This window comes from Ischnura elegans, chromosome 7, assembly GCF_921293095.1.
Source record: "Ischnura elegans chromosome 7, ioIscEleg1.1, whole genome shotgun sequence".
In the NCBI taxonomy this organism is placed as follows: domain Eukaryota; kingdom Metazoa; phylum Arthropoda; class Insecta; order Odonata; family Coenagrionidae; genus Ischnura; species Ischnura elegans.
Window position 1 is genome coordinate 44123675 of NC_060252.1, and position 23180 is coordinate 44146854.

The 23180-nt window shown below is 37.2% G+C and overlaps 1 protein-coding gene across 1 annotated transcript in view; it reads left to right on the top strand.

Moving 5' to 3' along the window:
* The window catches only part of LOC124162966 (tRNA (carboxymethyluridine(34)-5-O)-methyltransferase-like), a 185714-nt gene that overhangs the window by 135791 nt on the left and 26743 nt on the right, over nucleotides 1-23180 (top strand). Inside the window, exon 2 of the mRNA XM_046539747.1 lies at nucleotides 21465-21764. Coding sequence (XP_046395703.1) covers nucleotides 21465-21764 — 300 coding nt within the window. The remainder of the gene's footprint in view (nucleotides 1-21464; nucleotides 21765-23180) is intronic.

Below are 23180 nucleotides of genomic sequence, written 5' to 3' on the forward strand. Positions count from 1 at the left end.
GAAAATTAGTACGGATAGTGTTTCCATGCTTAGTAAAAAAAGTTAACATCATCACATCTCAACGATTCTAAGGTTGGATTGACGCAACTCTCCATTCAGCTCTCTTTTTCTGCTAACCTTTTAAAAAAGAGCGCCTTATTATTATTATTCTTTGTGGGAATATGCCTTGGGTGGGGATGGTACGGGTTGGGGTGGTCCAAGTCTCGTTCCCATTCGTAAAAATGCACCTTAGGTAGCATATGATGAACCGCTTCATTATATGATTATATATCAGCTGTACCAAAACTCTTCTACCTCTTCAAGCTTTTCTTTTTTTCTTGATAAATGATTTTCCTTGTCTTCTCTCTTTCACTGCATACTAATATCTTAGTACTGCGCAGAAGATGCAATAAGTGACTTCGAGAAGAACTTCATCAATCCTATACCTAAAACGAAGAAAGGAAATGAAAAAGACGGGAACTGAATTCATTTTGCATTATTCTTCGGCCTCCATCCACCAACCGAACACGTAAGTCTCCATGGGAGAGCGCACTGTCTTATAGCATTCGGTCGCATGCGGAACTATGCGTTCGGCCGATTCAAATAGAATCCCTTAACCAACTTATGTACTTTTTTTCCGTACTGCGCGTAGCAGGTCGCGTCTCCACTCAGAGTAATCGCGAAGTAAGTTCCTCTTCCCACTGTCGATTCCATTCGCATCTCCGAACCATTTCTTCGCCGATCGCCGTTCCTTTTTTCCCGGCCGAATATTACCCAACGCAACGCGGCCCCATTCGAAGACGCATTTGAACGTAGACCGCGTACGAAGACTGCACGTCTCTAGATGGCGGTGCTCAGGTGCTGGCGGCGCGGGAGACAGATGGAAATGAAGTTTAGGTTCGCGCGCCCCAATGCAAATGGGTTGATGGGAAAAAGAGTTGGGCCGAACTACGCTACCTCGCAGTGGGTAATTTTTCCATTCAGAGGAGCGTAGGCTAAGCGTTCTCCCCTGACGTAACGTAGTTTACCGTCTTTCATTGCCAGATGCAAACCCTTCCTCCCCAGCAACAATGCGATATTTTTACGGGCGTAAAATATTGTAGTGGTAACTATAATGAAATAGAAGCATGGTCCAAAACCTTATTTACAGTTAGTTATACTCATACATAGGTTTCTAGGTGATAGTGGCAGTAATATTTACTATGGGTTTCCCCTGGCGTTTGGTAGTTTATCGATTTTCATTGACAAATGTAAACCTTTCTTCCCCATCACAGTATTTAACTGTTACGAGCATAAAGTTTTGTAGTGATATCCAAAATGAAAAATAATATTATTGAAATGCAAACTTAAATTTAGTCATTGACCGGTTGAGATTTGCGGGTGATGATGATAGTACTAATGAGAAGAGAGCCGAGAGTCAGATATAAATTAAACCTCTTAGCGTAGCGGACCGATATATTGGCTTCGAGATAGTTACATTGTTCAAATCAGAAATTAAGTAGCATTTTAACTCTTGAATAAAAACTAATAATTAATTATACAGTAATAAATTAAAATAATAAGAGAAAAACTAAAACAATAGCACGTCAGCTCACCAAAGAATGACATAATAGAATTTTTTCTCGAAGATGCTGTATTTTATATAAATATTTTTGGCATTTATTGCCTGTGTCACTCATGCAGTTGGCACTAAGAGAGTTTAGGTGTGGATTTCAACCATATTATTTTTCATCATGATTGTAGCAAATATCAAAAACGTTAAGTCCGACACTTATAGTTCCATTCCTAGTAAGAGAGAAACCTGAAACTCGTAAATGATATTAATCTCCAAATACAAAATTTTCGTACAGTAAGGAAAAAAATTACTGATAAATAGATTTTAATACTTTAACGACAGTAAATCAAAACCTATTAACAGGTTTGTGATTCGAAAACGATATTACTGATGAACATTACGAAAATACACGAAAAACTACCGGCCTTGGATTATGGGGAAAAAATGTTTTTAATATTTATTTTTATCCTTAAAATCATATTTTTAACGATTAAAATCGTTTTATGCACTAAATTTCTTCTTCAGATAGTTATTTTTATGGAAACTAGCAGATTTAAGATACAGATATTGTCACCCTGGACAGGCACCCCTTGAGGCTTAGATATTGGAAACAGGCTTACTTACAAACGGCTATAACAATTGCAATGAGGAAATAACGTTTTCATTGACACGTTAAGGAATTAGGTTCACACAATAGTCAGACCAAACGATAACGACATGGGTCCTTTACAAGAAAAAATTAAAACTACGATCAGCATCCACAGCTTATCTTGTCAAACCTTCGAGAATACGTTCCTAAGGAAGAATATATCTTGTGCCATAGTACAATCAAAGTATAAAAGGATCTGCGGTTCGAAGCTCATATGAAGAATCCGATTGAAATGGTCGCTTACGTGTTGAATACTTTTTGTCCTAAGTTTCCTCAATTTCGACTGCTCAGTATCACGAAGGAGCAATGCGGTATAGGCATTGATTTCACAGTCCTCGAAATGCAGCTCACGCTCCGTGGCCAAAGAGTAAATCCCCGCCGGTATCTAAAGTTCCGAAATTAGCCGATGCGGAGACAACATGTAGATGATTAGCCATACGACAAAGTTCTGCAAATGCAGTGGAGCATATCTTGGTATAGGTTTGTTTTCGCGCGTGACACGGTACCCTACTTGCAGAATTGTTCGGATATTCGTGGGTTAAATCAGGATATGACAAGCACGTTATCCAACGGGTGTGAGTGGGAAGCTTGAATTTATGAATACGACTGAGGACAGCAGCCCCGACAACTTATTTATTCCTCAACTAGAAAAAAATAATTCTTCCAATTTCCGTCTTCACCAATCATTGATTGCCAAATGTTTCAAAATGGATGCATACAATTAGAAAGTACGCAGATTTAAATTCACACTTGGGTACTTTAGCAAGTACAAATCTGATCGCTTCCTTTTCCAATAATTCAAGGATAATTCATATTCTGCCCCCAAAAATTTCCAAAAATATCTCTATTTTGAACATTTTTGGAGGCCAGTGTGACTGAAAGACACGTTTTTCTGTAAAAAAAAATCAGCTTTTGAATGAATGAAATGAAATAGATTATAGTTGCCAGAACATGAATTTATTATTGGGCCTTAGTAGCTTCTAAAATATCACTCAGGAAAGCTACCGTTATAACTTGAGTTCAATCCGTCAAAAGTTTGCATAACACAAAAAAATTACATGAAATACACAGATTCATTAAAAAATTGATTGAAATACAAAAATTATCGAAGATTTAAAAAACTGGAAAGTATGGAAAATTCATACGGACCACTAATTTTTTTCTTTTATCTTAAAAAGTTAATTCAAAATAAAAAGAATTTGAGTAGAGTAGTACTGAAATTTCTCTGTATTCTTCTTCCTTTACATTATTATCTCACGCAAAAATAATACATTTATTTTCACTGATGGCCTCATAACCGCTTAAAGGAAAATATAATGGCTTCATTTTATTCATTCCCCCCTCAAGCGCCGCAAACGGCTTTAGCCAACATAAAAAGAAATAAACCATTAGTGAATCCACTCTAAGGTTCAGAATACCTTTGTACGAGACTTGGTGAACTCTTTTGTAGTTGAATTCAACAGAATTCAGGTCAACAAGTAGCGCGTGCTCTCCAGAACGAATTCAGTATCGGAAATGGGTTGGATAAAGAGCAAAGCAACCAAGAACAGAACAAACAAATGATGATGCAATTACGTGTTATTTTAAAATGTCAAGATCCCGTCCATGGTTCGAACTTTTTAGGTGACTTAGCTTTGTAGCAGTAAATATTGAAAAATAGAATAGAATAAAAAAAATCAAGTTTAAAATTCAAGCTAGTTCGATCAAGTTCTATGGAAATGGTTTGATAGCGAAGCACGGGCTGAAAATTGAATTTATAGGAAATGATTAAATAATTCCTGGAGCATAGGTTATATAATGCAAAACGTTGTTTGCCAACGTTTCGGATTATTTTAAAACCTTCATCAGGGCTATGAATGAAAAAATGAGAGTACAGTGAAATACAATAATATACAATATTGACAGTTAACATTAATTAATCGAAATTAATGGTAATCAGGTTAGGTAATAGCATAGTTACCTATTATCAATAAACAAATATGTGCAAAACTAAGATATGTCAAAATTATTGTGTATTTCCCTCTCTTTTTTATTATATTATTGTTAAAAAACTGTTTAGTAACCTTTATTCAGGCATCAATATTGTATATTATTGTATTTCATTGTACTCTCATTTTTTTATTCACAGCCCTGAGGAAGGTTTTAAAATAAACCGAAACGTTCCCCTATGAAAAAATTGTATAAACCTGTTTCAAAATTTTATAAAATTTATACAATTACCATGGCATTGTATAAGATTGTATAAAATTTTGAAACAGGGTTATACAATTTTTTCATAGGGGTTGGCAAACAACTTTTTGCATTATATGCCCTATACTCCAGGAATTATTTAATAAATAATTAAAAGAGATCAAGATAAAAAAGAAAATCTTTTATAGGGTGGCTATGGCTGCACCCGACGACAATGCTAGGAATACGTGACAGAGTCAGAAGAGTATATCTAGATATGTCTTTAGGGTAGAAGGATAAGATCAATCAAAATTCAGCTGAAAACATTTCAAATAAGGGCCACATGCAATTGTATATCTAAAATAAATTTCAAATTCAGAATAAATAAGTGTGCTAGTAATATTAGAAGAAAAGGAAGTACAACAATAGCTCCATGCGGCGGGTGATAGCTCAAACGCTAAACATTCTCTTCATTTCGTAGGAGGGGAGTTCGACTGAGTTCGACTCAAGACCCGAAAAGTTAGCAGTCATAGGAGATCCAAACCGTTGGGAAACTCTAGGAGAGCCTTGAATGTGCAACTCATATTTTTTCGTAATTTTCCGTATTCAGTACCAAACACCAACGGCATGCATTGATAATTACTCAAAGTGAGACAACCACAGCGCATACCTATACAAGGTAGTCAAAGGATTGATTCGTAACCTTTGGCCGTGGAATCCATTTAGAGATGTTACAAGCTTGAGTAAGAAGGCAGGATAGAATATTGACTTATGCAAGAGAGATAGATTTTGGTCCATAGAGATGAGAAGGAGCAGGCAGAAGAAGCTAGGGTAGAGGTCAAACGTGCAAGTACGTTTACCCAGCAGTTATCCGTACACACGAACACGTACGTTCCCCACCGCGTAAGGGTTTAGGATAGCCCTTCCAAGCAGAAACCAGTGGAACATCTAGGCATGAAAAGGTCTGCGTTCGGTTGAAGGAGAGTCCAAGAGTTCAGAGGAATAGGGGCCAGAAAGTTAGAAATTCCTCTGGAATAAAAATTGTTCTCAACTTTAAAACGTAAAACTTAAAAAAAATTCCCAAAAATAGTTCTGATTCGTCAGGAGAATCGATTTTCAGCGGTGTCTTTTCCAGATATAATATAAAATCCTCAGCATTTTTTTAATTAAAAGGCCTCCCCAGTACATGAATGCCTCCTTTTCCGGTCCTTATTATTTGTCGGTTCACTCGCTTAGTTAATGAACCCAAAGGTTGGTTTGGATAGGTGAAGGTAGAGCTCAGTCATGGCTTCAACACCGGTGCGTGAATATCACACAAGCACGATAAATTTGAAGGAATAGTTTCAGTGCTCCAGGTTATCTAACATACCCATCAGTGGAGTTATTCTTAAGGAAAAGGCACACAAAATGTAACAGTGAGGTTAGGAATTGAAGAATTCAAGGCTTCAAACGAATAGTTATGCCGCTTTGAAAACTAGGTACGAAGTTGTGTGCGAATAAATTTGTGGTTCGCCATATAAGTTTTAATCGCTAGCCAGTTTCGCAGGGGAAGGAACATTCTTTAAGACAACACACTAAATGGGTACGCACCAAAAGACATTTACAATTTATATTTTTATTCACATATTTTACAATGTGCTTGATCATAAGATTTCAAAATTTAAGGGTGAATCTTCCCATGAGAGAAATCATGATAAAGCTCGCCTGGCCAGTTTTTTCCTCTGGGCCATCTCGCACGCGGCTGAATTTGTTTGGGTGTGTTCGAAGTCTTCACCAGGGACATGAACCCGCGACCCTTCGTTCAGCAGCCAAGTGGACTACTATCTAGGCTCCTACGCTCCATAATTGTCAGTATAAACAGTAATAATTATCCTGCAAAATGGAGGAAGATAGAGGGGTGGCTAATAACTAGACCTTCAGAATGGAATTATAATGCATACGTATAAGCTCACCCAGCCTCAAGACGGATATAAATCGACCTGTATAGTATTCACTTTCGAGCAGGAAAGGCCTTCCTTCCACAACCCGCTCTCTCTTCGAAGATGCAACGCCAAACCAAGTCTAATATTTATTCCCACAGAGTGCTCTGGGATCGGTAGCAACCGAGGCGGCATCGAAGAGTCAAGGCCTCATCACATGGCTCACAAGGTGAAGACGCGAGGAAAATGGAAAAATGTTACTTTAGAGAAAGAAGGAAGAGGTATTGGAGGATCTCTAGAGGATTTTTACCGAAAAATATAGGTCAAAAAGCACTATGAATGTCTTCCGAATGCAGGGGAGAGAGAGAAGTATATTTTGTAGAGAGGGATCGAGTTATGTCTTCCTTGGTAAAGGAAAATGGAGGATGAAATACCGAAAAGACAAATCCGATATGAGGGAATGAAATGACCGAAAATAGTCACGGAAAAAATTTGCTTAAAGAAAATGTATGAATATGCATGTAGCCCAAGTAGGGAATCAAAGGAGGGCTGATAAGTTGATTCAGGGACTTAATGGGCTCCGCTCATAATAACTTAAATAGGAGTGACATGGCTTATTATGAACGAGACCAATAAATGGCTTTTATCTTAAATCACAGCTCAAATCATGCATCTGCGTCTGAGGTCTCACGTTACTAAATGATTCTCTAGAAAGCCTTTTATTTTCTTTACTGATCATCAATTTCAAGGGAAATTTTTAAAACCCTCAACAAATGGCGAGATGTGGTTCTGTTAAATAATTTATTTTATGCATCTACAGATACCTTTTCTGAGTTTTCAACTCGTTAGCTAATCAATTCTCACTTGAGATGCTAAAAAAGATTACCTAACCTCTGAGGATGTAATCGACGCCTGAGCTAATTTTTAATGCAAAGGGTCGGTGATTAGGCTAATGTGAGTCGATTTATTCCGTGGATACAAAATTTAAGATACACCCTGCGTGAATTTGAGTCGGTCTTTGACGAATTGGAATGGTAAAGCATAGATACGTAAATGCTAGCAGGTAGCGGGAGAGGAAGAAAGCTTGAAGTGATCATTTGGTGTTCATGTTTATCCCGTGAAAAAAAAACAGTTTTGATTTTTGCGTATCACTTGAAATTGTCGGGAGATTTATGTAATTTTGTTAAATCTTGAAGGATTTTTACAAAAGTCAAAACATCCCACTATACTTAACATTCATGGATGCAAGAGCAAAAGGCAGAAAAATTTCCTACCGCAACCAACTGCTAAATCGAATGAATTTTGTTTCCTTCAGTGACTGTTTTAAAACTCAAGGATAGATTTAATTTAACTAGACATAATAAATATATATTCGTAGAAAGTTTATAAAATTTTCAATTCAATTCCGCTCAATTCTCGATGTAAAGAGCATTTATTCCACGCAAATAATCTATTACCTGTAATGTTATTTTAGTTCCAATATATTTTTTTTAATCCTAGGATAACTTATTTTTGGATGCAGAGAGGAAGGTTACAACAGGTACATATGGAAACAGAAATAAGCATAGCCCCTACCTATTATATCACAGGTAAATACGTACTAAAATCAGAGACAAAACCATCGTCATCGGACATGCACACAAAGATAGGCTTCTTTTTACGTTTCATTAATCTCCACACTCCATTCCTACGCTAGCCTTGAATCAACATCATTATGATATGCTTTCCGCTTTCTATCCTTGTTATTAGCCTAGCTTTTTTTAACCTTCTGACAATTCATGCCTTTCTAGCTCATTTTTTATCAACTGATCCATCCACTTTTTGCGCATACAACTAGGTACTACTCATGATAAATGCCACTTTTCAATCATGTAAATCGCTACTTTAATTAAAGAATGGCCTCGTCTTTGATGATGCTAAAGGTCGTAAACGTTGGCACATATTCTAGAGCAATAATTATTTTCCTCTTACACCATGTTTCACGGCGATCTTTTAACATTGCGTAAATACATATTTGAGCATAAAATGAGAAACCCACCCAATGCACCAGGTGAAGCATCCTCAACAGCCTATTATAAAGCAAACTTATTCGACATCTATAAGTGAAGCTAAGATGATTCTGGGAGATTTCCTTCGATAGAAGGCGGTTCAGATGGAAAGTACAATAACATAATGTGATTAGGGAGGGTTTGTTTAAATTCTATCATTCGTGCGTAGGTTTCCGCGGCGATATTCATGATTCTCCAGCCGCATTTGTCGGTTTTAATTGACAACAGTTTTAAAAGCCATTCTGCTTTCGTCTTCAGGTCGAAGGGAAAATGTTTGCTGGGGAGGAGCCGAAGTCTTGGACTTGAGTCCGTAACCATTCCATCAGAAGCCAAGCGCTCTAGTCCCCAGTCTAGTTTTTCCCAGATAATAGCTAAAAGTGATGACGGGATAATATATTTTATAACTTTGAATCGCAAGATTACGAAAACGGTGAAGAAGTTGCAAAAAAGTTCCAACAAAATGTCGCAATAAAAGTGTATGCTAATTGATGTTTAGAAAAAAAGTACATAAATTATATATAGCTAGGTTTTTAATTTATCCTTGGTTTCTATCATTTTCAAAATAATAAAATACATACGTAGTTTTTCGTTTTATTGGCTATTTATTATGTACCGTGACCTAAGAGTTACTCACCTACACGAATGAGAATATGTACATGGTAAAAATGAACACCTATGTTAACTACGCTTCACTTTATCTATATATGTCTGAACGTATTTAGATTTGTCTCTCAGGGGACGTAATTCAAGTAACTCAAAGAGAAAACAATGAGAAAACTAAGAAACTGCCGGCGTAAAATTATGAGCTTGAGAAAAAAAAACAATCGTCATTAGAAAAACATCAGCGACATTCAAACGGGAAAGAAAAGTGTTCCTCGCAAAGTTTGAACCAAGAAATATTTTTATCTATAGATTTTTCTACTCGCTACTGCCTTTTAACATTTCGAGAATTCAACTTCATGGTTGGAATAAGTTAACCGCGAGTCGGACGTAAGATCTGAGTCATTTGCAGCGCTTACTCAACTCCAAGGGAAACTACACACGAAGAATGAATCACAGAAGCCACAATTAATTTGCGGAAAATTAAGAAATTTTCGGCCCTTCGCGATGGCATAATGAATCACAGACAGACGGCTCGCTTGCAGGAGGTGGGGATGTTTTCTTTTCCAAAGAAGCGACCCCGTGCGGGAAATTTTCCCGCCGAGAACCCGGAAGTAACAAAAATGAAATTTAACGATATGACTCTTGGACAAAGAGCGACGGGGAAGATAAAAGATGAACAGAAATACTTAAATGAAGCTACAAGTTTTCCTCACAGTTAGAAGATCTCCACCGAAAAAGGTATTGAACTTTTTTTTTCAGATTCCAGGAATGGATTTGGATCTGAGAAGAGGCTTTCATTCTCAACGGTAAGGTTTTCAAATTTCCAAATTGGAATGCTTTGGATGATAGGCGGATTAAGAGAGGGTACGTGGGCACCCCCGCACCCCCCCAGACGCTTAAAATAATAGGCAAGATTTTAAATACGGTTGTCATTATTATCTTTTTTTTTGCATTTGGGAGCCTCATTAATTTAATTTTATATTAATATCTATCATATTAAAACAAGAGAATATTTAAAATATTTTATGTAAGAAAAAAGAGAGAATATTTCGTACTGTTATTGTTCCATGCATGTTGTTTTTAATCTCAAATATGCGAAGACCATTTTCTTGTCAGACCATTGTACCTTCCCCCCTAGAAAAATCCTGTATCCCCCCTTGATTTGGACATTGGAATACAAGACTGACGAGCATGGAACTGCCTCCACCGTAGAGATGTGACAGCATTTATGATAAAAATAAACACATAGGTAAACTAAGCTTCATTCTGCGTGAATAATTCCCGGGATCGCCTCTGGGAACTGTATTTCTACCAGCATTTCAATGTTCACCTCGGCTATCGTCCTCAGGGCTATGAGTGTCCAGTTAAAATTTTTTACCTGCTTATATACAGACACAAACCGAGTTATCCCAAAACTCTACCGGAGAGAGAATTCAATCACACATAATGTTCATTCTATTTATGTATTTCTCGAGATGACAACTGAAAACAACGTTGATATTACTTTATTTCTTGTAGAAAAACAAAACATAAATTACTACAATTGGGTTAAATTTTTAATTTATCCTCTGAATCGGTCATTCAGAAAATATTGTACAAACATATTTTGTCCAAGAGTCACCTACACGATCAGAATTAACATTTTATATGTAAAATGAAGGTTTTTCACTAGAGAAATTGTTTATTGAAGAAACAACATTAACATCTTCCTTTCTAGTAGAGCTTTGAGGTGAGTTCGAGTATACTAATTTCGATTATCACGCTTAAGATAAGTACAAAAAATAAAACTTCTTTGTAAGAAAATCCAACGAGAGTAAAGTATTCACAAAATTATTCACGACAGTACTATGATAATGGTTTATTAAGACCCTAAAAAGACCCACTAAATCTGTATAAAATTCATATTTCGAGATATTTAGGTCTATAACTGCGAGTGTAAGTTGCATAAAGATGTTTCAACATCAACCGTAATTTGCAATTGATAACATTCCGTATGCTAGTGGAAAATTTTTTTTTTTTTTTTTTTTATATTTCACACACCACCGAAAACAGCACTGTTCGGCCTTTACATCGGGGTTGATAAAATTTAACAATCACAAACATCCATGCCCTGGATAGGGGTAACTTACCCAGGCGGGACTCGAACCCGCGACCTTCGGTTTGGCACTTTACCCCGCCGCCACCGAGGCCGGCTAATATTTTTTAATTTAAACAGCACATTGGGACCTTTAAAACGGGTTTTCAACATTAACAAAGCAGAACACAAACATATATGCCCTGGTTAGGGATTACCTACCCAGGCGGGTTTCGAACCCACGACCTACGGATTGGCAGGCGAGGACTTTACCCCACCGCTACCAAGGCCGGCGTGAATTGAATGTGGTTCGGCACAATGAGCAATAAACAAGTCATACAATAGAGATAATAAACGGATTGCTTTCTCATAAGTCATTATCACAGTTTTTTACACTTTTTTTTCAAAACATTTTACAATAATTATTCAATCGCATTTTAACAATGTCAATCGACTTTCGTGAATAAATTATTTAAAATAATAAATAAACTTAATGCTACGAGATCATTGCAATCAACTTTCCATTTTCCAAGTCACATCTATAAGCTTAATTCATCACGCAAATTGACGACCATATGATAAACAAAATCATTCGATAATATGATAAAAGCATTGACTCATTTTTTATCAGAATGTTGCAAGCAATCTCAGCTGAATGAATGCTGTGTAGCAACAGTTTCTATATTGTTCTCGATTATTTATCAAACTAAAAATTCTTAATTATGAACGCAATATCCTAAATCAGGAAAAATGTTTACCAGGCACAACTTAATATTAATTAATACTCCATCTGTTATCAACTCCGTCTCTCTGATTAAAATGATTATTTAAAACTATTTATATCGGAACAAGTAATAAAATATCAGTGGGAAGATTTCTATTATTACTGCTACCCCCAAGCGTGCGAATCGAGGTGCTGAGGGCGTGGGAAATCTTAGTTGTTATTCAATACATACGGATGGAAGAGAGAATAATGTAAGCCAAACTGGTATTTTCCAGTATAATCTAATTTAATCAACATCCTGCAATTTAGCCATGCTATAAATTCAAGCAATTACTATTTTATCTTAGAGTTGGAGTTGGATAAATTGAAGAATACACTTTTTTATACGCCATCTAAAATTATAATGGATAAATCAAGGCATCTGCTTTATCTTCCATCTCTAATGCACAAGATTGAAGTATGAGCGAGTCGGTTATCTCAACAGACATGGTCTGACGTCATTGAAGACCCTTCTCTGGGAAACAATTAAGGCGTGATGATGGGTGTTTTAGAAACTTTGTAATATTCCACATAGTTACATAACTTCCAGTTTTGGCACTTTCTGTGCAAGGGTCCACTCTGTTTTTCATTAATTAGGTTTACTTAAATATTTGTTTCTTTTAATACATTACTATCGAAAAGTCAGCATTTGCACATTAGACCACGGCCAAGATAATTTATTGAGTCAGCTGAATCGGCGGTCTAGAATATTTTTATGTTAAAAATAATGAGATTCTGCGCAACCATTTTCTGTAAAAATCATGAAACAGGAAAAAAAAGACGATAAAGAAATATTAACAAAACAATAAGTACAGCTAAGGAGAAAAAATCAATAATAAAATCGAAAATGATAATAATTAACATATCTAGCGGGATATAGATGGTACTTGATTGCAAAGTTATAATGATCAACGAAGATATCGTATTGCCCACAAATTTCATTATAACAGCTTACTAAACGTGTTTCAATTGTTACAAAATCATTATCAGGTACTCTAGTGTGTACATCAGGCACTCTAGTATTAAGATTCTGATGATGATTGTGTTACAATCGAAACACGAGTAGTAAGCTGTAAAAAATTATGGGCAATACGATATCATATTTGATCATTAGAAATACGTAGTTCCACAACATCTCTCCGTAAAAATTGACTCATAGTGTCATAATATTTAAAAAAAATACGAGAATATTTTCATTTTCTCCCCACTGAATGCGCTCTCATTGGGTGCATTTAATTTGTCACAGTATTTTCTGCTCCGTTAGGCAATGAAAGGGTTTACGAACTGTGAAGTAAAAGGCGGTAGTCATTATTAATGTCAGTGTGACTAAGTTCCTCTTAGTTAAAAGGTAAATTATCATTATCCCGATCGTTTCCTGAGGAAGCTTAAACTGACCAAGTGGATTATATTTCTACGATAGAAATATTGACTTCCAATACGCCTTCATCTATTCACACAAAGACAGAAACGCGTATATACACAAAAAATCATAGAATGGAAGGAAAAGGAATAGAAACTCACAACACAAAGTGGACAAAGACAACGGTGAAGGTTCAGATGGTAAAAGCGAGGAATTAGATGGTATGTAGCCTGACTGGGACTCGAACCTAGAACCTCGTGATTACGCGTCAGCTGTTCTGACCAGTTCATATGGTTGATTCAGAATCCCTAATATTTTTATTATTGCTTCCTTTAATTTATTTCATCCTCACCTGTACTTTAACAACCGAGAGGGTATTGAAAAGAAACGAATTCATTTCCCGGTCCGTTTGGCACAGGCTAAGTTCACGATCCGTGAACAGGAAACCCAAAAGCATTACGATAGAGAAATTTCACACGTAGAAGGTGACGCTGAGCTCCTTGCAGCTGTAATAGGGAGAGTGAGAGAGATTGCCATCATTAGCGCTGTTATTGTTATTATCGGACATAATGATACTCGTGTTACGCCATAACTGTCAAAGACGGAGATGAATGTTCCCAAAGGTAATTAGTGCCTTAAAACCACTTAAGAGCAAGCAACCGTATAAGACTCGCTTGAAACAATTAGGCAATATATTCCGTATCCTACGCGTGCAATCTGCTCATTAGTAGCAACCAAGAAAAACAATAATGAGTATGCTTCTATGTTAACCAAAAAAATGAATCAAGAATACTACAGGCGTTGTCTCAAAAATTAAAAAAATTAAAATGTTATTTAAAACGTGACCATAAAACAATTGGAATACTGTTGAAACATATTATTTCAGTTTCTATAGCTATCTGAGATGGTTAAAAAGATCACACCCTATATTTCGAAATACCTTTACACCAACAGTAGTTTGTTTAATACTTTAATGGACATTCCAGCAAGATTATATGTACGAGCTCAAGAAAACACCTAATATTTTTAGGTGATAACTACATACTAACTAGCAACAACCTGAACGCAGTAATCCGTGAATACCCACACAAGGAGCACAAATCATTTGTCAAAATTAATAAAAATTGTTATCAGTTGCCTCTGTTATTCGGTACAGACTAATGTTCCGGGAATAAAAACCCATATTTTTCAAATTATTAAATAAATTGATTTTTAAAATGATTTTAGGTTTTCATATTTATCGCTGTAATTTTACATTCTTTGGAGAACAGTTTTAACATAATTTCCATTGTTCTGTATGCAAAAAATATTCTAGTCACACATTTTACATTTGCACATTCAGAAATTTACATATAATTTAACTCCAATGATTTGATTTTGAATTTTAAAATGTCGTTTCCCTTCCTCATGACTAAATTTTCCTCGGCATTGAAAATTCATTTTACTTTACCTCCATAAGAGGCATAAACTTATATTTAAATGTTACTATAGGCGTGCAGGCATCAGCCTAGAAATATGTGGGAACGTATTCTGAGGATTGATACAAAAGTTACATTATGGATACATAATTCATGATCGAAATGACACGACAAACAAAGCAATGGTGATCACTTTTGTGCATGAAACCATTCGGGATAGATTTAACACGAAAAATTAGCATAAAATATCATTTTAATGAAAAGGAAATATTTTATTTGAGAAAGAAAGAGAAAAATATTCCATCAAGACAGCTTCCTTACCACCCACAGCCCTAAAAGATTATTAATGTATTACTTTTGAGAAAATTTTCATGAATGAATACGTTATTTGGAAAACTACTGGAGATGAGTTCTTACGAAAGGAATAGCGTGGGAGTCGTTGCTTTTTTGAAACAGTGAAACTCCACTCTCCCAAGTGAACCGCGTTTGAGACATCATAACAGGATCCTGTAACCAGGAGTTATCAAAACTGAATTTTAAAACTCTATTCCCGAATACTGGGACTTCGAACATTCATATTCATGCGTATCTGACCAAAAACCGTAACATATTCTTTCGCATGGAATAGCATTCAATTAAGTCATGAAGAAATTTGATCTCTCTTCAGCCAAACGGATGAAAAATCAAATGATAAAGTTGGGGTGGTTTTTAAAATATATTTTGGCTTTTATATTAAATAATGGGCTTGACCTTATGATTAATTAGTAGCTTTGATTAAATACCAACCTAATTATCACTCAGAATTGGAATTTTGGGAGTATATTTACCCATTGAGAGTAACACTTTTGATGAATAACGTTTCTCTAAGATCAAAGGGGCTTTATATCAAAGCATGAATTTAAGTTTTGCTTATTGTGACTGCAAAAGAACAATATATTTTAAATGATTAGTATTCAATATTTTTTAAATTCCTTATGGAAGCATTCATTCACATGGTGACCATTTACAGTCATACCTATTCGTCTCAGATTTCTTTTACCTTTTCATGCACGAAAAATAATGGTCCAAATAATGGAATTTTATATTTTTATGCTTTCCTTCACTTGATAAAGCATAGAATGAAAGATTCAATTGAAAATTTAGACACTCGAAAAGATGAAACGATTAAGGCAATGAATAGATGAAACAGACTCATCGACAAGGATATAAATAATATAGAGTGGAGAAATGAGGATTTAATGTATATGACAAGGCTCATGAGAATAGTAGCATGTAGTTGTACAAAAAAAGGTTGGCGAAGAGTCTCATTGTGTAATAATATGCGGAGCGGAAACGTGGACCCTTCGGATGTAATAGGAGAATACTTAGGAGGGGTTGATGATGTGGATAACTAGGGGAAAAGAGAAGATGACATAAGGCGAAGGAGAGGAAAAAGTGCGAGGAAATACCAGAGTCAACGGAGAGGAAAATGCAACCGGAATAAACTACAAGGCAACAGAGGACGAAAAGCGATATATAATTAGCCCATAACTAGTGATGGGTCGATTCCAAAATTTTATCGATTCCGATCCCGATTCCGATTCTGACATTTCGATTCCGATTCTACCGATACCGATTCCAACGATTCTGATGCCATAGGCTCCAAGAAAAATATGACTTAATTCCAGGCAACAAGAAAACCACTTTTAAAAATATCACTCTATAAAAGAGTCAGTTGACAAAAGCATCTTCCATATCATCACTATGTAATTAAAATATAATAGCTAAATTTCAAAACAGAAAATACCTGAAAAGTGGTGTTACATGATAGGTATTACTTTAGAATATTGGCACTCATAATATGTTGACCATATATATATGTATCCAAACTACAAGGAGAGCCCTGAGTACAGAAATTTTCATAGCTGTAATAAAGATTACATACTACATATATGAATCATGTAATATTTGGCCCTTTCAAATTCTCAAGCAGAAAAACTTATTATTCTACATACTCAGCCAGCAGGTTTTGACGTCTCCACGTTTCAGTATTACTGCCTGCAGAAAATTGCCTTTTGCTACACACTTGTGTGATTGGGCAAGTACTTTCCTGCCAAAATTGCAAGATTATGGAGACTTTGGAATTTTTATTAAAAATTATATCAACGATTTTTTTTTGGATCTTGAATCTTCTTGGAATTCAAGTGGACGAAGCGAACGAACTAAAGAACTAAACTTCAGTTTTGTAGATCTAAAAAAATTCTATACTTCTCACGTCATTTAATCAACCTTAAAATCTCTTGCTTTTTTTTAAGTTCAACAAAAAAACTAAACGCTACAAATTAATATCACATCGGACGGACGCAGTAATAAAAAAGGCTAAAAGAGCCTTTTGGTGTGAAAACTCCCCCTTCCGCGCGACTCACCTCGGCGAAGTTGGAAAGGGAAAAAGGGTATCGGTTGTTGCCTTTCACGGAAACAGTTCATTTTTCTCTCTCTTAACCATGCTGAAATAATCTCTTCACTTTACTTCAATACCCAGGGCATATTTCTTATGCATGGGATAGCTCCGAAAAATATCCAATCTTTAGTATTTTCACTTGAGTAATGCGCTAATTGTTCAAGTCAATCTATACATAATCCTTTTTAACATCCTCAGTTGAGTGTTTTAAGTCAATGAAGACGATTATCCATGCTTTAAATCACGATTTTCAAGACTAATGTTTTAAAAAACTTGAGAAATCGGCCTCAGTTACCGAGCCTAGGAGTTCCGCGGCGTGTAGCTGAGCTTTGACGCGCGATTGAAAAATCGCTCTTGTTTCCTTCGTCGTAGACTTTTTTTCCAAGATTTCTAATTAGTACTCTTTAGAAATCTCTACTTTATATTGTGGTTCAAATTTTCCGAGTTATGTTTTTCGTAAACGAAAGATAATGTCTACTTTATGTCAAATTTCATGCGAAAAACGGGTCGGCCATTTTGCGTCGTAAAACCAGACAGATGAGAGCCAAAATCTTCAAAAGCCATTGAAAGTATAGGCAAAGCACCAAATCAAAGGAATGTTTCGTTTTTTATTCCATAAAACTCATACCAACGCAAAACCACTAGGATAAATTCAAAGATTTTTTTAGGAAAAACGATATCTCGCGTGGCATTGAAAAATTGATCATGTTTGGGCCGTTGTATCTCACTAAAGGTTCGTAATTATGTAAAATGGCATATAAATCTATATCTGGTTATGATTTATAATTATTTACGCTACGTTTCAAGCCTCTATCCCCAAAAAGGTCATTTTGGACTTTATTCCAGCTTTTTCCGATTTCGGACCAGTGTGCGCCGGGTAGGAAGACGATCGGCCGCCGCGGCTGGCGTAAAGATATTCGGCGCCCACTTCGACAACTATAGTGTATTCGGCAAGCTGAAACTACCAGGTCAAGGCATTAGAATGACTTATCGGCTTTAAAAACTGCATTATTACATGAGTTTCATGATAGCGCTTCCTTTCGGCAGATTGCTGGACCTACTAGCCTCGAAAGCTCTGTAACCTTAATTACTCGACTCGACATTCGTAATGCTACTCGAAACGCTCAAGTCGAGTACCAACTACTCGATCGACTTGAATTTTCGAGTACTCGCACATCCCTGGAAGATATGTATTTTGTCATTGCGATTACGTGGCGCGAAAATTCAAATGACTGTTGGAAACGCGGTCGTATATTTTGTTGTTTGAAGTACTAATGGAATCGGAATCGATTTTTCACCTTGGCAAGTACTCGTTTTCGATTCCGGTTCTTGGTCGAGAATCGAGGAATCGAAGAATCGAGGAATCGAACCGAACCATCACTACCCATAACACTTGGCCCTAAACAGAAGTAACTGGCTCTATTCGGAGCAGAGCCATGAGTATTTTGATAAATTCAAGTAATTAAAATATCCGCCTATTCTTTATGTATGGGGTTAATATTATCGGGTGCTATCTAATATTTAACACGTGCGAGTATAGAAACTTCTATCTATGACCCATATTAGTAATTTTATTGGTTCCTTCAGTGTACTTATAGAAAAGGATACTTCCCCGGAAAATATCGTCTACATCCCGCCAAACAACTTAATTAGAAAAAAATTGTTAAAATGCTGTCATTTAAAAATCTCGCGATGCAATGATAGCAAATTCCTTATTATCTTGCGCCCATAGCTATTAACGTGCATGTAAGCCTTCATCCCTCCTTTTCTCGCAGAGCTTTGACTTAAGACGTGACGCCACTTTTAATGTATAAACTACAGATCAAATGGAAGAAACATGTATAATTTTCATGAATGAGCTCCTTCGTAAAGGGTAATTGAATAAGTATGACAATGAGGCCTCATATTTTCGAAAGCGGCATATACAGAATAATTCTTTTACCTCAATATTGATTATACTAGCCGAAGTGACTTTCAGAAGCGGACTTTTCAAAGTGCAAAATTTATTTATTCATGAATATTAACGTTTCCACAGCTGTGCGTTTCGAATGGTCAAGGACTCAAGTGATATATTTCATCCACGGCGTGTTCTTATAGCAGAAGGGGAAAAAGGTGGAATCGTCCCGATATATTTTAAGTGGACGTCTCTTTCGCGAAAGCGGGGCAAAAATATACCAATAGTGAGGGCTCTCGCTCACCAAACTAATGGCAGGAATAGGATAATATAAGAAGGGGCACTTCGATAACCCGAGAGGGAATCAATCACCTGGCAGGTCATTTCGAATGAAAGGAACGTCGATTGCCCGGTCGCACGCGAGGTCTCCGCAGTCACGAATTCGGCCAGGTACAAGTGCCCTTCAACTCACAGGGGTCACGGCCAGCCAACGTGACATGTACCAATGGGAGGAAGCAACGAGGAGTCCGAATTTCAAGCATGCGTGCGACCCATCCCGCATGGCCGAACCCTGTACGTACGATCGTACTTATGATAAATCATGTAGAGTAACTCCCCGCTTAACGATGGGGATAGGGACCAGAAAGTCCGTCGTTAATTAGGACCCTAGATTTTGGTTAGGTACCAATGGCAAGCACATGGTTTTTTTAAACTTCCTTATACTTATCTATAGTGTTTGTATGCACAGTACTATTCATATTACAGTGTACTGAAGTAATTTGGTATGCACTTTTTAAATTTAATACATGAGTACGTACAATTGTACATACCTTGTTTTTTTATCAATGAATTCCGTCGTAACTTCGAGTGTCGTTAAACGGGTCGCCGTTAAGTGAGACATTCCTGTATTTTTAACCTTACAGCAGTGACGTAAACAGCTGTGGCATAAGCGGTAACTTCGGTCTCCAGGACCAATATACATAATTTTTTATGTTGATGAAGGCTTCCGCGGAATGGTACAGTTCACTTCAAACCTCAAGACGCCTTCTGCAATGCCGGCGAAACTATCGTAGGAAGATGAATAGATAATTTTTCATATGTAATTATGTAAAAACTATTACTGTATTTGCTTTAAAATATAAATGATCTCAAATAGGTGTAAATTAAATATTCAAAAATAACTTCAGTTCACTTTTATCACGAAATGAAGGTAGTTTATTTTTAATTTATAGAAGCACAAAACCCAGTAACCTCTCAGTATAAGTAATTGATTATGCAAGTATTCGGAATCATAAAAAGACACCAAATGGAGGTTTTAGAGGATCAATATAATTTCATTATTTCATAAAATTTCATTCATTCGTAATTTAAGCATGCCGAATATGACTCTATGCTTGCGCGAAGTAGATGAAGGTGAAGTGGTCGGAAAAGAGGAGGAACCACGGAGTGCTGGACAAGGCGGGTGAGGAGAGGCAGCTTCTAGATGAGATACGGAGGAGGCAGAAGGTATGGATGGATCCAGTAGTACTTGCCAAGTACGGAGGGGCGACGGGATGTTGAAAATAGTATTCGAGGGAAGAATGTTGGGTAAACGAGGGAAAGGAAGGAAGAGAATAGGATTTTTAGATAGCATGTAAGAGAATGTGCCTTATTATTAATTTAAGAGGGAAGTCCAGGACGCAAAAGTACGCAAAAGGGATACTACCAGAACGCCTCTCCATGCAAAACTGCCATAATGGGCAGAAAACTTTAATTAAAAGAAATAATCAAATGCTTCCATTTTGAGTCTTAATAGATTCCTCGGAACACGAGGTGTGGTCTAGCTATTAAAATGGTTAGTATCCCGCTTGACAAATTAGAATCATTGATTTGTGCTGAGAAAGGTGGCACAGAAACGATAGTTCTTCTAACTGGTATCGTGAGAAGTTTTTCTTCTTGCTGAACTTTTCTTCTGCTTCTTATAATCCACTCTCGTCAAACTTTTAACCCTAACCCGATCAAAGCTACTTACAGACATAATCGAAATGTGAAATCAATTAGTAAAACTAATCGGTAGAATAAATGGTATACTGGAATTTATTGGTGGAATACTTATAATTATTTCCACCAAATCAGGTCTAAAATGGCTATTTATTTTATCTCCATAAAAAATTTTGTGATGCCGGAAAAGTGATTTTGTACGAAGTCACGCGCACGGATGCAAAGTTAAATACACCAACGGATGAATTTCGCAATGAAAAAATATTTTACTTAGCCGGGATTCGAACCCGGATTTCCCTCGGTGTGTTAGCCATTTACACCACCAATCCACCCTCCGACATTGGCTATCAATTAGTAAGCACGACCCTCGCCACGTGTGCCACAGTGGGGACTTGTGACGTCAACATCTTGTTAGGTAAAACCCATTCCAAAGTTCACTTTGAGAAGATGGATTGGTGGTGTGACAAAAACACCTGACCGGCAATCGGGAGATCCGGGTTCGAATCCCGACTAGGTCAAATATTTTTTCATGGCGAACTTCATCCGTTGGTGTATTTCAAATTTATGTGGTTTGAGTGTTATTTATTGTTTTCCTCTTCTTTTCTTCCCACAGATGAGTCTCGCGTGAAAGAGGCGGCCGCCCGTCGCACCAAAGACATGTCCTCGGCGGCCGCAGTAGCGTCTGCGGAGCGGGAGGCGCGCTCCGTCGCCTTGGAGACGGCCTACGTGCACGACGTCTACGAGGAGATCTCGTGGCGGGGCGGGTCCGGCGGAGGCCGCGCCACGAACAACCCTGGCGGCGGCGGCGACAACCAACAGCAAGGGCAGCAGGGCACCAGGTGCTGCCGCGCTTGGCCCAGGGTCAAGCAGTTCCTCTCCGACCTCGAACCCGGGTCTCTCGTCTGTGATGTCGGTGAGTACAAAAAATGAGCCCGTAACTTCAGTCTGCTGGATCGGGCTTTATTGGTAGCTTTCACATTGGTAGCTAGAAATAAGTATGAAAAAAATTGTTGCAACCTAGATTCGATCCAGGGACGTCGATATAAAAGTCAGACATCGTACGGCTCACTTTTTAAATAATGCTTGTATATGGGAATACATTTGACCTGAAAAAGTTTAGATACTTTTTTTGCCTAAAATATTGACGATATAACCCCGTGTGGGGTCTTATTCGGGGATAGCTCCCGACGGACTATGACACCACAAGATTTGATTGAATTCGGAGACCCGCTTTTCGGACACTCCCCTTGTGAGTACTTTTTGGAGGCCATTTCAAGTGCACCACTACGTCTGCCGGATTGGACGTTAATCCGTAGTCTCCTAGGCGCCTTTTGTTAAGAGCAAGCCAAAGAAGATTGAATACCCCAGCTATATAGGTAGGAATGATCATCAATACGAGATGAAATGCCGGCCACAAAGGACTAGCGTAAAGAAATTCTCGTACCTCCACAGGACGATTACGGAATGGAATAGACTCCCTGCAGAACTGTTTAAGCCCTACCCTAACAACGTAAGGATTTTCAATAAGAAGTGTAAAGTATTTATATTGGAAAATTAATATCATTGCATTTTAAATATTCACTATCTAGTTTCATTTTGGTGATGAATTTTTCATTTACAATATTTTTGTTTTATTTTATTTTGTATAAACTGTTACCACCTGGCAAATAGCCAACTTGTAACTTGTAGAATATAATAATGATAATAATGTCGGGTTTCTGTCCAACTTCATTCCCTACCTTTCCCCATGGCAGAAACGACCTCAGCTGTCGGTGATTTCCTACAAAAAAAAAAACGATGGGACCCCGATACGTTGTTACAAGGAGGATGAATTTGCCATTTACGTGCCAAAAATGCAAGCACCTCAGTAGTAAAGACCGTTATTTTAATATTTATTTCCGAGCCACCGAAAACAGCTCTATCAGGCCTTTTACATTGGGGTTTTAAACATGTTAATATTATAACGTACACAAACAACCATACCATGGATGGGGGCAACTTAACCAGGCGGGACTCGAATCCACGACCTCCTGTTTGGCAGGCGAGGCGAGGACTTTACTCCGCCGCCACCGAGGCCGGAATGCGCATGTTAGAATTGCATTAATTTCTAATTATGGTGGGCAATTGCGTGAATAAACGAACGAAAATAGAAAAGGCGCTATTTTGCTATCTCTCGTACATGAATTTTTCGCATGTTAATGCATCGCTTTGCATGGCAAAATTCGGATTAATCCTAAGTACACACGTCAGATTTTGCAATTACGTTCCCCAAAACAGCCTTAAAATTGGGCCTTTAAAAAAACCAGCCATACAATGCTTGCAATTCTAT